The following is a 15,379-nucleotide window of genomic DNA, read 5'->3' as shown; positions in this document are numbered from 1 at the left end:
AAAAAAAAAAAAAAAAAAAAAATCAGGACAGCCCTTGCAAAAGTTTCCCATAGTAAAAGCATAACAAAGTGTAATAAAGCACAGGAAGAGCATGGTTAAGCATATTGTAAGCAAGCACTGTAAAGCCCAGAGAGGTATGGTAAAGCATATTCAAAAACAAGACAAACCATGGTAGACTATGATAACTGCATAATATAATAGCCATGGGAAAAAAACAAAACATTACAGTGCAAAAATAACATGGTAAACTTTTGTAAGAGTGATTACTGGTTTCAAAAGAAGATTTAAACACTGGGTTTTCATCTCTGGTCCCCCAGTTACTTACGTTTATGTGTGCGTCATTGTTTTCGAACTTTATATTAAGTTCAAATGAATCCTCCTTTATGTAAACTAAACAAAGCTGCATATATGCAATACAGGTAAGATGGCTATCTTACAAAATTGTATTGCATTGTTTATAATGACCATGTTGGGGTAATAGCATGGAATAATATAGACAAGTTGTTAACATCAGTGGTTTAAATGTCAAAACACCACACCATAGTCCATATACAGTTTGAATATTCTATATAAATATATAGGAATGCCTGTATCTTTATTTAGATAACTTACTATATCTGAATATAGTTTTCTTCACAGGACCACTGTAAATATTCTACAAATACAGTATCGATAGGCCTACAGTTATGGCCAAAAGTTTTGCATTACCCTATAGAATTAACATATTTTGCTTCATAAAGTCAAATGAAACCTGCTGAATAATGTTATGTTAACATATTTAATTAATACATACCACTTTGTAGTTTTCCATCTACTTAATGAAAAACTGATAAACATGTGAACGTTAACAAGAAATACTGTAGTGCTATTATGACTTCCAGTAGACTTTTGCAATATATTATTTTGTAGTTTCTTTGCTGTTAAATAAAATATCTAAATTATGTTCATATATATATATATATATAATATATATATATATATATATATAAATGATGTCTCAATCCTAAAATTAAAGATGATGCAACACTTTTGGCCGTAGCTGTAGATGTAGTTTTGGATAGGATGTTTCAATGGCTTGCTAAGGTTGTGCTGATTGTACAACTGAAATTATGGGTAATACTATTGCTATTTGATTGGTAGGTTTGACCTGTGTCATTCAAACCTGGTTTCCCTAGATAAAGTAAATGCTCATGGTCTTGTCCCATAGCATTATCGCTGTGGTGGCCAGTATCAGTTAGAAATAGCATGCCACACTGGAATCAGAGGAGGAACATGTTTTTTTGGGGGTGGGGAGGACTTTTTGAGAGAAGGGTTAAAAGGTCTCTGTAAGGTATTTCATCAGTAAGCAGTGCATTTAGAACAGGTTGTTAATTAGCATCATCTTTTCCGTTATTGAGTAACCACTGACGTCCATAGAACAGTGTCCAGGTTTTCTGTATTACCTTTTAAAGCCGGTCTGTGAAGTTCGATTAGGACAGTCTAATAAAGTTAGCTGTTATGTTGGGCAACTGCATGCACCATTGACTCTAACCAACCAACATGATAAGCGTATGCAGTCCAAACATACTGAGGAGCAGCACATTCACTTTTCCCACAGATGGCAAACTGAAATACTGTACCAACAATCAACAATTCAATGCATGTTAATTGAGACACTCTCCACAAGCTGCTACCATCTGTCCAGTAAGAAAACTGCTCTTCTGCCATGGACCCTCAATGAATTAATAGTGTGGTCAAACTGTTAGATTGTTACAGCATCAAACAGCCTACATGTATTTGTCTGACTTTTTCCTTTTTTTTATATCTGAAAACTGCCGGTGGACAATATTGCAAGTACCTAAACCTGCTTATTGTACGGTATGAATGTTTATCTAGCTGAGAATGTATTATTGAAAGTGAAATACTTTCATAACATTTTTAGGAGGGGGAGCACCATCAGAAGCTGTGGGTGAAAAGAAGAAAACTAAACCACTGAAACCGGAAATACCCAAAGACAGTAATGAGGTAACCCGGATTCGTGATGAGTCTTCACAGCTAAAGGGAAAAGGCTCTTCATCTTCCAAAAAGAACAAAAAGAAAAATATCTGCCAAGCCGTGCCTGCTGCCAAAGAATCAAGCCTGCTAGACTCAAAACCTGCTGTTAAGAAAGACCATCCTAAAGTTGTTTCTGAGTCACTGAAAAAGGAACATGGTAAGATTTTTCTTGTTACATAGTAATCAGTACAAATATAAAGGACGACAGAGACACGTTTTTAATGGGCATTCCTTAACCATTCACTGCAGTCCAAAAAAGTAATTTTTCTTTTTCCCCAGGGAAGAAAGCAAAAATCCCAGAAATGAATTGCTGTGTACCAAACATTTGTGGTGAGTAACAAAAGTTTTTTCTCACTTCTTCTGGGATTTTGGTTCCATTCCAGTGGCCTCTCCCGATGTTATTATAAAATACGCGGTTCTGCAAAGCCTACATGATAGTCCTTAGGTATCATCAGCATAAAGCCACATAGAATAGAAGACAGTAAATCTGTGTTTTCTATAACAGGTACATACTACAGATATGATTCCAATGCATTGATTCATTTAACTCTGAGCTACTAGGTATGCACTTGAAATTACTAAAGAGGGTTCCTGTACAGCATGTATATTAAAATACACAATATTTCTGAATTTAAGAACACAGAAAGAAACCTTTATTTTCAGGCTACCCTTATAAAAGTTCCCTATAATAACAGTATAGCAAATAATGATAACGGGAGAGGTTTGGTAAAGCCCATTCAAAAACATGACAAACCATGGCAGACTATGGTAAATGGTATAACCACGGAAAACGTGGACTTATTGTGCAAAGTTAGCATAACAAACTTTTATAAGGGTGGTTACCGCTTCCAATAGAAGCTTTTAACATAGGTTTTTAATATTGTGTTTTCTCCTAGTTATATTTCTTTGCGTTTTGTTGGTTCTTCTTAAATGAATCCTCCGTTATGTAAACTAAACATAGCTGCATACACGCATGCAGGTAAGATGGCTGTACTGTACAGTTACGAGACATGCGGATGTGACAATATCCATTATTTAGAAACCTAGAGTACACAACAAAGACTCTAATAAGATAACCCACGCTTTACTGTCCACAACCATTATAACTGGTCCCCTATTTATTGTGCTGAGAATGATTTGATTCTTACGTTAATTGATATGTAAACATTTCAAATACAGGACAGATAAACTACTGCAAACTGATACTTTCGTTGAAGTTCACAAGGATTGATTGCAGCTGGACTACGCGTGTGTGTCTGGACTACAATAATTTGGTACAAGTACCAGGAAGCTGCAGCAAGTTTGCACACCCCTAAACAGCAAATATAAATCTATAGTGTTGTCTTTGAAATATCTTATTCCAAACTGATATATAAAATGCAAGCAAAGAAAAAAAGTTCTTCAACAAAAGGGGGACCAGTGTTAATATTGCTAGTGTGAATAACAGGAAAGAGCAATCATTTTAAAACTTCTTCAAATCTATTTTTATTTTTTACTATAACATTGATATTAACTCTTTCACAACCGCAGACCCCCTAAATAAATGCTAGATCTAATATCATAAAACCTGGATGTCCTTTGTTCTCAAAAGTCCTTTAAAAATGTTTTATTAATAAGTCTGTTTCTTTTGTTTGTTTTAGTTTCTGATGACAGGCATCTCCAAGCACAGGCAGTATCTGATGGTCACACTACTAAACCAGGTCATCACAAGTCTACAATGCTTAACTTTTCTAAGCTGGGGAAGTTTGGATCTGCACCGGCTGTGATTAAATTACTTCATCCTCGTGTTGCCGGTCCATCGGTTGTAAAATGTGTCCCTAAACATATATTAGTAAAAGGAAAGCCTGACTCCCCCATAACACAGGGTCATGTGAAGGAAATAAGGCCAGGCTCTCCTCCAAACCAATGGCTTGGACAGATTTCTTCAATTCCTTTTCCCTGGCCTCAGACATTGAGCTGCCCACAGTATCTTATGTTAAATAAAAACAATGAGATAAGACCAGCGTTTTTCTTACCACCAGAAGCCCCTAGTGGTGTTCCAGGAGGTGCGCTTGCTTACAACGTGCTATCTTTTCAACAAGCATCACCTGATCCTGGTAACCAGGGTCACAAAACAGATTCTTCGGCACCAGTGCATGGTCCATTTCCATACATACACCCGCCTGGTACTCAAAGACATACTCTAAATCCCGTTCCAGCTGATAAATGTCATCCTCATAGCAGCCCACTGGCCAACCTTGCTGATACAGATAAAGTGCCACATCCACAGACAAATAAATGCCAACCTCAAGGATGGACAGCAAGCCCCCAACCAATCCATGCTGCTACGGATAAAGGTCATTCTCAAGGAGGAGAAAATAGCCCGCTGGCTTGCCAACCTACATTTTTTTCACCAACATACATAGCAGTAGGCAAAATGGCACAAGTGAAGAAACCGTGGAAAACCAATGATGGTGGCGAAGCATTTTCAGGTAGATAAAAATCTTTTTTTTTTATATTACATTCTGTATGTGAGTTCATATAGTGCTGTTTCTTTTCTTTGTGTTATAAAGAGGTAGTCTTCATAGGGTGATTTTTTAGGCAGTGTGAACAGGGTAGAATACTCTTCAAAAGACTTAACTAAGTCTTAATGTTGTGTGATGCCTCAGCTAAGGCGGGTACATGCAGTATTAAAACAACGCAATGAAGCCCAATTCCTTGGCACTAAAGATAACAATTGAAGGCATTTTGCTACACAAAGGGCATTTTGCAGATGTGCATTGTAGGGGGGCTATAATTCAACTCGGTATAAAAACACTTTAGTTCAAGCATTATATGGTCTGCTCCAGGTAATGCAGGTCCTTTTTTAATGACAGCTTTAAAGTTGTGTACTTTGATTCACATTTAAACAAGAGTTGGGAGTAAAGTAAATTTAAAACTGCTTTCTGAGAAGTTGCGAAAATTGGGCGGCTTTAGTTTGCAGTTTCTCAAGCACGGCAGCAAATCAAACAATCGTTGAAATTTAAGCCACTGCAAAATGGGAGGTGAGATACAATGCAGTTTTTAAATGTAAAAACAATTACAAAATAAAAGCAGAACACATACCATTCCACCCCCCCTCCCCCCCTTGTGTACTTTACAGGGTTTTTAAAATATTTGGGGATAACATTAAAATAATATTTCATCCATTTGGATCATTATTAAAAGTTGTTTTTAATAATAATGCTACCATAATCAGAAAGCAACATGATCAACCTTAAAGAGAGCCCTCTATTGCATGTTCTTTTATTTTTGTCTTTGGAATAGGCACATTTGTAAAGGGTGTTACTCATCAGGGCGAGAAGAACTGAAGGTCCCACCAAACTCCACTGTAGGTTGTAGAGTAATATATTTTCTCTTCAAAATATAGACTATTCATAATTTTTAAACAAAAAAAAAACAAGCCAGTTCTTAGTTTGTACTGTAGTTTAGACTGGTTATGTCCCCACTGGACCCTATTAGCAGCAACTACAGTTCTAATTGTTCCTAAAGTGGCGTTATTCCACTGTTAATGACAACATTCTACACATTTAAATGACAGGTTTTATGCAAACAGATTAAATACTGAATATATACTTTTCTCTGCAGCGGCTACCTCCAAGTAAGGAATTTTTTTTTTTTTGCACTCTTTGTATGACAGATACACTCTGAACTTGCTAGAGGTAGCCATTGAATAAAGTAGACTAAGGCAAAAAGAAGCCTAGAAAATGTAATTTTATGTGATGAATAAATCTGTAGCAGCAACATGAGCCACCTGAATCCAGATGGAATTGGGCTGTAGGGTACAATCTACTTGTAGCTAATCCTCATTACTTTACAGTGAAACAGCCAGCACATGGAAGCTACTATAATAAGTTGTTTCTTTTATTATAACAGGTGTATAAGCCTGTCTTCTAGAAGGACATCAGGAAATCCGTTTGGTGAACTTCGTTTTCATTTTCCCTTTGTAGCTGTCAATAAACTCATCTGCTGAAAACCGGATTTTCTACCCCTATTGTTTATTGAGAAACGCACATAATTTCTTAACAAGATGTGTCGAGTACTGTAGGTGTTGAGTGGACAGACTGTGATTTTACAAAACATGAGGAACACAATTTAATAGTGAAATGTGATGCTGAACAAGGGGAATGTGGCATTAAAACTAAACTAACAAAAATAGATGAATCTGACACTATATACATTTGTGAAGTAACTCAATTTGATTTCGTTTTTCATAAGAAAAACAAATGCATTCATAAATGTGGTTACAGGACATGAATATCCATGCAATTCCATTATAATAACTGAATAACTAACTACCAGTGGTTTGAGCCTTTGGCGGGGGCCACAGCTTTGTAAAATGACTGACATGAAATGCCTGAGGAGTTACCATAACACTGAAATATGAAGCTGGCATATCAAGTAGTTTGAGATATTGGCAAAATAAATCTTCCCTTAGGGGTATGCTTAAACATTTATATACAAGAACAAGTGTATAAATAAATGGGGGGAGAAAAAAAAAAAAAAAACAGCATGACTTTAAGGCTTTATTGAGCAGCAATTTAAATCCTGTGATTCTAACATTTATTTTACATAAACTTCAAGACAGTGTTTACTGCTTTCAGTGAGCTATGGCCCAACTCCACTACACCACAGACCAAGGGTGGCCAACCCTAGTTTTGATGACCCACAATCCAGCAGGTTTTATAGGTGATCCCTGAAATCATACATTTAGCAAGTTAATTTACTCAGTTAAGTCAGGAGCGGTCAGCACTGGTCCATGAGAGCTGCAGGGTGGATTTTTGTTCCAAATTACCTCTAAAATTATTAAATTGAACAAATTATTACTTAAATTGAAAAAGGTACTGCTTAACAAGTCAAAATTAAAAAGTATTTAAAAATTGATGATTATGGGTTACCTATAAAACCTGCTGGCCTGTGGCTGTGGTTTTCCACCCCTGCCACAGACAATACCTCATATTAAATATCTTCTGGTTTAACTTGAACAGCGTACCCAACCCAACGCACTACACATTATTCTAAGCCATAGACTTATACAAAATATACAGTGACATCACTGGTTTTGAATACTTTATCCAGCCAATGCATACATATGATTCTGTTGGATTTTATTACAAATAAATATTAATCTTTACACAAACAGCTGTACATTGTATTTAAGTCAGCAATGGTTACCATAATGGTTCTTTTTTTTTGGGGGGGGGGGGGGGGGGTATGACATACCAAATTAAAATCAAAACACTGCATTTTAAATATAAAACAAAATGTTAAATAATCATACTCTGGATTTTAGTTCTTGCACAAATGGTGAAGGATACACAGAAGACACACAGTGAACTTTATGAATTACAAGACTGGGTTCATCTGAAGAGTTATTATATTCTGTAAACAAGATCAAGAATTATTGAATAAATCATTGTTATAGTCTTGATAACGTTTATATTGCAACACACAGCTATTGTGCTTGAGTATGTCTTATTAGGACAATAAGAACAAAATGTTTACTGATGTACATCTTATTAGAAATGAAGACAATAAAATATTGGTCTGATGGTCTGCCCAGTCAATATCTGACATATTATTGTTACAGGGCTTACCTGTGAATGCACTGTGATGAGAACTATACTTGCAGCACCATCCTATAAACCCTATAACAACAGTCTGGTATTTAAAGAAAAAAAAAGAAAAAAAAATACACAATGAGGTTCTGACTATTTCTAAATAACCACATATACTACTATGTTATACTATGTTACACATGTTATCAGTAAATGTCAGGCAAGTGAGAATAGTTTCTGTCCCAGTATCCACTTGAGAAGAGCCAGTCCTGCACGCCATTGTGGGGATTCAATCCCTGGTGGAACCAGCTGGGCCACAGAAAAAACAAAAACAAAACAAAACAAAACAAAAACCAGAAAGTTTACTATCAAACTGAAAACTTTGAATACTTTGAATATTTCTTTAATAATCAAGACAGAGAAATCTAAATTGGAAGTGTAAACAATACTTAGTGTTCCTCATTAGAGTGCAGGATGTACCCTATAGCTTGGAGATTGCAAGTTCGAATTCAGGCTATGTCACAGCCGACCGTGACCGGGACTTCCTATGGGGAGGCGCACAATTGGTCGAGCGCTGCCCGGGTAGAGAGGACTTAGGTCGGCAGGGGAATCCATGGCTCACCGCGCATTAGCCACCATTTCCCGAGTCGTGGGGGGGGGGGAGAGTTGCGAGCGGTGAGCCGAGGATACAGAAATAATTTGGCATACTAACAATTGGGCAGAAAATGGGTAAAAAATTGCGACTAAATTTATTTAAAAAAAAAAAAAAACTGCAGAAATGAATTGCTTGTCTCAGTTCACTTTCTTGTTTTAGTTTAATGTGTCACTAAATTTTCAGTATGTCCTTTTATTGTCAGTGCGAACATGTTCCTCAATGCAGCAGCATTTGCAGCGCTGTGCATCCTCTGCCTCATCTGAGCCACTTCTTTGGCTTTTTGTATACTTTGAAACATTAGTTTTCTTTTGAATATGCATAAACTGCTTTAGGTTTTCTCTCCAATCCTCATCCACTCAAAATATGATATTTTCGTGTAAGTATTTAAATGTATTTTTATTTTATTTTTTTTACCAAGTTAGTTACTATGCCCAGCACTTGCCACAACAATCAGATTTTGATTGGCCAACAGAATCCGGTGATAATGTGTTTGTGATCAGAGAACCAATGTGTGACGTCTGAAAGTCATTTGATCCTCTGAATGTACTTGCTGTATTCTAGGATGCAAATGTAAGGATGCTTATTACAATATCAGAGTCTAAGTAAAACAGCATTTTAATAAAAATATTGTGCATGTCCTAGAAAATACTACAAGGAAAATATGGAATAGTAGACAAAAAAAAGTGTACAAATCAGTAAAAACCGAGATTCAGTTAAAAAAAAAAAAAAAAGAAAAAAAGAAATAATAACCCTGCAATTTTTCAGTAAAATTCAGAATAAACCGGAAATGCAGAACACTAACAATACTGTACTGTCTATTTTTGACTATGGGTTAATTTTGAACATATTCTCAAAAATATGAATCCTCCCATAGTACATAATCAATCATACATAAACGCACATACTTTATCTATAAATCATTAATTGTACAAGCAATTGAATGAACTGAATTTCTATTTAACCATTGGTTATGTCTCATTATTTACAGTTTTCATTGGTTGAACTAGCTCTTGGTTCATGGTGCTGTATTTGCTAAATTATACTGACGGATTACTTTACCAGTCAAAGCAGTAAGCAGTTAGATATGTCCGTAGAGTGTTACTGACCAGGCATTTAGTTACTCTCTTATATGCTTTTATTTCCTACGCTTGGTGGTGGTATGTTGAAATTATGTGTATCTATAGCTGCCTTTATATGCTTTTTCGAGCCGTGTTTACATTGGAAACCCCCACTCCATACCAAAGCAAATGACCTGAAGTGATAGGAGAAAATGGTGGTGATTTTATTCACAATTGCAGTCACTGTAGGTCAAAATCAAAAATAAAACCTGGTGTAAAAGAAATCAATGAACTTTTAGACCTCTTATTAAAAAAAACAAAAAAAAAACCACAATATATATAACGGTGGGGTTACAACTTGTGGTTTTATGGCCAGTTAATGCGACTTTATGTCCAATGAATGCATTCCTACACAGCTCATGCATATGTTCCATTACTTCATTGTTCTGTAGCCAGCAGTGCGCTAGTTTGTGGAACAGTAACACAGTGCACTAGTTTGAACAACAAATCAAAGCACTCCAAAAAGTACAACTAATTCATACCTGGGGCCCAGCGCTGGATTGCTTCAGGTGAAAATAATGGAGAAAATGGCAACTCATTAGAAAATGCAAAACCCGAAAAGCTAAGCTTTGTATGGACAATCTTACAGTAAAGGTAACTACATTGTTACTAATGACTAGATTATCAACCATGATATATTCATACTACAAAACTATTTTAAAAAAAATGTGCTTTATATGAAAACAGACATTGAGCATCTTGCAAACTGCCAGTGCTTGTGTATCTTTTCACAACAGTGGTTTCATATTTAATGGCTCATAACATCAAAATGGCCTTTTAAATTAGTGAACACAAATGTGCAATTAGTGGAACGCAGGCAAGAGATTACGAGCAAAAAAAAAGCAAAAACAATGATGCGAGACAGGCTGTCAAACATTATACAATTCACAGTTAACAGAATTAAAAAGATATTTGTTTAGTGAATGTAAAAAGCTTGCAGCCTACTTTTACCTTCTTTTTTTATATTATTGCTTTAAAACATCTCACAGCCTGGAGAATGAGAATGCACTGCACCTGGGTAACTAAGATACATTAGTGTTGCTGTGCATTTTTTAAATGTTTAAAAAACTGCCAAGAGACAAATTAACGGGCAAACACAGTACATGTGTATGTCAAGATAGTGGTTTGCCAGTTGAGTACCATGAATATTATACCGACCTGGTCTTCCAGTCTTCATCAGACAAACGTTTTTTATGAGCTGCTCTCTGTTTATCTTCTAATCTCTTTTTTTCTTCACTTGCTAAGTCTGAAACAGAAGGGCATATGATATACAGAATGTGTTTTGCAGTTGGGTGTGGCTATTGGTCCAAATTAGAAGCACTAACAAGGATGCTTTTGCCATGTTTGATCAAAGAAAAAAAAAAGCCTGCCTGCCTACTTTAAGATGTGCTTGTAAGTAAATAGAAACACAGAAAACTAGACATAGAAAAAAATAGTACAGTAGGGAAAACTAGACATTTCACCACAATGTTAACAATAATGAACATAACACTTTAAAAATCAACAAATAAAGGCATATGAAGAACACAAAGTTATTTACGTAAGCGTGAAGGGTCCTTTTAGTCATTTGCTGTGAATTATCTTCCATAATCATTGTATGGAGCTTTTTATGCCAAAGCTAATGTTCAAGAGAATTTCAAGTCTCAGACCGCCCAATGAGTCACATAGTTAGAGTTCACATAGTTCCTGAATGCTCATCTTTTCAGATATGGGCCTAATCAACATTATAAATCCAATGTGATTCAACATTTAAATAGCACCCCAACCACTATCAATAATGTGCAGTGGGAAGACTGGGAGGAAAGCTGCTGCGTCCCTCCTTCGCTGACCAATGTTATACTTAGCTCCTTTCAGTTCAGGACCTTCTTACAACCATGTCTTTAATGATTTATTTCAACAGTCTTGATCTAACCATGTCTTAAACATTATTGTATGGAGGGAACAATTTGAGAATCACTGGCATGTGACCATAATTTACCAGCAAATAAATAAACAATTAAATAAATAAAATAAAATACATTTGCCTATAACGTATTTTCACAATATCTTCAGCCCACTTTCCTGTACCTATGTCTCCGTTTTCCATCGCCCTTATATCTGGTCGTAACCTGCAATCAGTTTTAGGAATAACAGTCTCCATTTCTTGGTCTGATTCATTCAGATGCATGGCAAAGGTAGTAAAGCTGTACATCTAAAAATAAAGTAAATGTAAAGTGATTAATCACACTTGGGTTATGACAACAAAAACATTTTTTTTTTTTTTTAGTCCCTTTTCTTTTACGCTTATCAGTGCAAGACCTTAATAACAAATGTAGTTTCAAACTATTTTAAGAATGGTAAAAACAACACCAAACATGTTTAATACAAAATGATGCCAAACGCAATCCGCGAAACACAAAAACAAATCAACCTAATCTATATACATGTATCATTGTTGTGCTATGGGCAATATGCCTTCTGCTTTATTCTGAAAACAGAATTACATATTAAAGTGATAAACTAAAAATGGGAGTTTTAGTAAATAGAAATTAAACACACCTAGCAGTATACTATACGGGGCATACCATATCAAATGGTTTGTAAACAAAGTGATATGGAAATGCAAAAAAAGATCAGCATAATTGATATGTCTGGAGCTTAAAAAGTGGCAGGAAAAAGGTTCATGTTTACTGGACACCACTTGTAATGTATCTATAATACGACGTGTACTAACCAAAAAGACCCAGTGGCAAAGATGTGGTATTTATCAATGACATGGCCGGAGGTTAAATCCATGCAACAAAGAAAGCTGTGTACAAAGCATGACAGTAGCTGAAAGTACACTGTCCCTATGCAGCTGTAACTTCAAAAGGCCAAGTGACGTCAATATGGCAGCCATATTGGGTCAGAGGTCAATGTTATGGTAATCATAGCACAGGTCAAAATGAATGGGTCATTTGCCTGCAGTGTTTCTATACCACTGATAATATGAAGTTACCAGTTTATATGGTTCATGAGATATTAAAAGTAGTAGGTGCGACAGGGGGACTGCAAACTCTTACAAGCTCCTTTATAAGTGGCCAGGTATTATCTACTCACCTCTGTAGAGTTTGGAGGTCTAGGGACTATCTTCCAGAGAAGCTGGCTTCCTGGAATAACCTGAACAGTTTCTGCATCTGGTATTGGCATTTCTTCAGACTCCTCAGAACTAGTTGTCTTAAACAAAATTCAATAAATAAATTAACTATGTTTATACAGTATGTTGTCCCATCATTGAGTCATTCTACAGCCAGACAGAAGCAATGCATATTTGGTTCAATGGAGTATGTGGGTGAACTAATACTGTAACCTACAGCATATTCTGTCTCCAAATCCCTTGTTCTAAGAGTGAGTCCACTCTGTCTCCCTCGTGTTACTATATAGTCTAAGCCTCTGGGAAATACTTAGATTACTCAGGGAGAATATGATCAGAAGTCATGAAGCATGGAAAATAATGAATAAAGTCTGCTTACTGAGCCTGCTGGAGTTTTACTACTTTTCTTTTCATCTGCACTCTTCTTGTCATTCTTCTTGTGTGCATCAAATGTGGCCAGGTCTATGATGTACAGGCACTCGGTCCACTTGCCATACAATGCACAAATCTTCTTTTTGCTGAGAGGATAAATAAAGTTTGATCAATAAAATAACCCCCACAGTCTGAATTACATTTCTGAAAGCAATTATAAATAACTTATGAGAAATCAACCAGTGACATTTTTTTTTTTTCAGTTAACAGGTTGTAATAAGGTTTCCCTCACTAAAAAAAATACGAGTTAAAGACTTTTTTTGCTTTGAAAATATGGTCTTAAATGATTAACTATGACTATGAATAATGTCTTTACACTTGAATTCAAAAACTGTACTAAAAAAAACAACAACAAAGTAAGCAGCACAACGAAGCTCATTTCAGGTCTTCAACACAATAAGTAAACTATGCTGGTTAAAAAAAGGACGACATATTGTCACAGAAACAATTTAAGTAGCTTACAGATATTTGCACTAAGACTGCAGGCATTGCGTCTTTTTTAATCTTAAAACCATTTTAGAATATTGAGCCTTTTCAGCTTCATCCGTTTATATTTTGCTATACAGTGCACACCTTGCATTCAAATTACTGTAGGTCTACACACTTTTTCTTTTTAACACAACAACTTCCAGCTGCAACTTTCCTCATTTATAAAGCATTTTTGACATAAAATAAAAACACCTTACCCCAGATGTATTAACTTATAAATGAAACCAACAACAGAATTTAGGGGGCAAAATTTATGTTTTAAAAACTTCAGTCAAGTTAGCGTTATACCAATTTACCAAAGCAGACCACCTTATTCTTACATGCAGTATCTGAAGCACAGCTGGTAGTGTAAAACTTACGTTTTATCCACAATATAGCCTTCAACTTTGTGTAACTCTTTGCCAAAAAGGCCACATGGTTTAAAATTTAAGCAACACTTTTCCCCAGTTCTGTGGAGAAAGAAAATGATAATATAAAAGAGATCCAACACCCTTTCCCAATTTTGGAGAAGCATGCATTTTTCTCAATAAAAAACGGTTGCAATACACATTACATTACGTGTCACAGTAAATACAAATATAGCTATTAGTATCATAAACAATGAGTTCTCTATGGACATATATTCTGTATGATGACAAATGTAACGGACATACATACATGCATGCATACATACAGGTTCCTCCAAAGATGTATTTCCAGATACTTTTGCTAGTTATTCAAATTTGGATCAGCGGTTTGCTAGATGTACTGAATGTAAACATCTAAAATGTGACAGATTAAGAGCACTTTGCAGTCAACACCAGTATTATGTACTTTGGTAAGAATGCAGCTCTTTTTCAGTTTACACTGATGAAGATTTTGGATAGGGTAAACACTGATCTTTTAAAAAAAAAAACATATAAGCAATCACATATATTACAAGCTATTTCCGGATCTCACAGCCCAGCTTCTAAGACTGAAAATGCAACAGAAAAAAACCTAGTGTTTCAGACATCCGTTCTTGATGATATATTTCATTTACTGTGCAGGTTACAGTATTTAAGATTACAATGCAATCTCAGTAGGGGTGCTAGCAGTCTGGTTACATGATTTTCTGGGTGTGGCCCAATCCCTTACTGCAATAACTACTAACTACTAAAGCTTTGCCTGCTTTAAAAGCATAATGTTATGAACCTTAGTTGCAGGCAAAACCCAAACTAACATCTATAACAGTGTGTGGGAATCTGCTGCAAAGGACTGCAGTTGACATACTAAGCACCAGCACCAAGCTACCAGCAATGCTATTGAACAGTACTCAATGTTGGCTGACAAGGTCGCACTGGATTCCTAGGTATGACATACTGGCTGCCACCACCCCTAACTTATTTTACCAAGGGAATCTAATCTGAGCTTTACTCAACAGGGAAATAACCAGGAGGTGGTGATCAACAATCCAGATCCAGACGCCAGGAGCAAGATCATAAAATCAGTACACATAATCAAGGGCTATTCTGATACAGAGCAAGCCTATTTACAAAATAAAATAATCAAACCAGTTTAACAGTAGATCAAACTGGCACAGTCATTAAGTATTAGAACGATTACCAAATCTAACATCTAAAATGGCTTGATAAATGAAGTCACACAAAACAAAGAAAACAAATGATAATATGTATATAAATTACTTGAATAATTAATAGTGAAAATAGACAAAACCACATAAAATTCAAATGTGCAAAATAAATAAATAAATAAATAAAAGGAATATCAAAACCCTACTTGCTGACTGGTTATTTTTCTCCAGCTATCTGGGCCTGGATTAAACCTAAATGAAGGCTCTACCACAACCCATTACAAAGTACCTGGCCCCAGATCTGTGCACCCTTATTTTTATAAAACTTTCCTTTTATTTATTCAGTTAAAACCCAAACCCCTAATCTAAAACCCAAATCTGATTAACGGGCCAATTCACATTATGGCGTGC

General features: G+C 35.7%; 1 protein-coding gene and 1 pseudogene across 1 annotated transcript; one reads left to right on the top strand and one right to left on the bottom strand.

Annotated features, from left to right (window-relative positions):
* The first annotated feature begins 1,109 nt into the window (after positions 1-1,109).
* On the top strand, positions 1,110-5,363 carry LOC121313923. Its single transcript, XM_041246702.1, has 5 exons — positions 1,110-1,113; positions 1,922-2,191; positions 2,314-2,364; positions 3,675-4,505; positions 5,320-5,363. The coding sequence occupies exons 1-5, from the start codon at positions 1,110-1,112 to the stop codon at positions 5,361-5,363; spliced, it is 1,200 nt and encodes a 399-aa protein (XP_041102636.1).
* A 1,974-nt stretch (positions 5,364-7,337) lies between these two features.
* The window catches only part of LOC121313922, a 45,418-nt pseudogene continuing 37,376 nt past the window's right edge, over positions 7,338-15,379 (bottom strand).

This window comes from Polyodon spathula, chromosome 4 (assembly GCF_017654505.1).
Source record: "Polyodon spathula isolate WHYD16114869_AA chromosome 4, ASM1765450v1, whole genome shotgun sequence".
NCBI classification, from domain to species: domain Eukaryota; kingdom Metazoa; phylum Chordata; class Actinopteri; order Acipenseriformes; family Polyodontidae; genus Polyodon; species Polyodon spathula.
The sequence above is the reverse complement of the archived record's forward strand: the minus strand, read 5'-3'. Positions and strand labels throughout refer to the sequence as shown.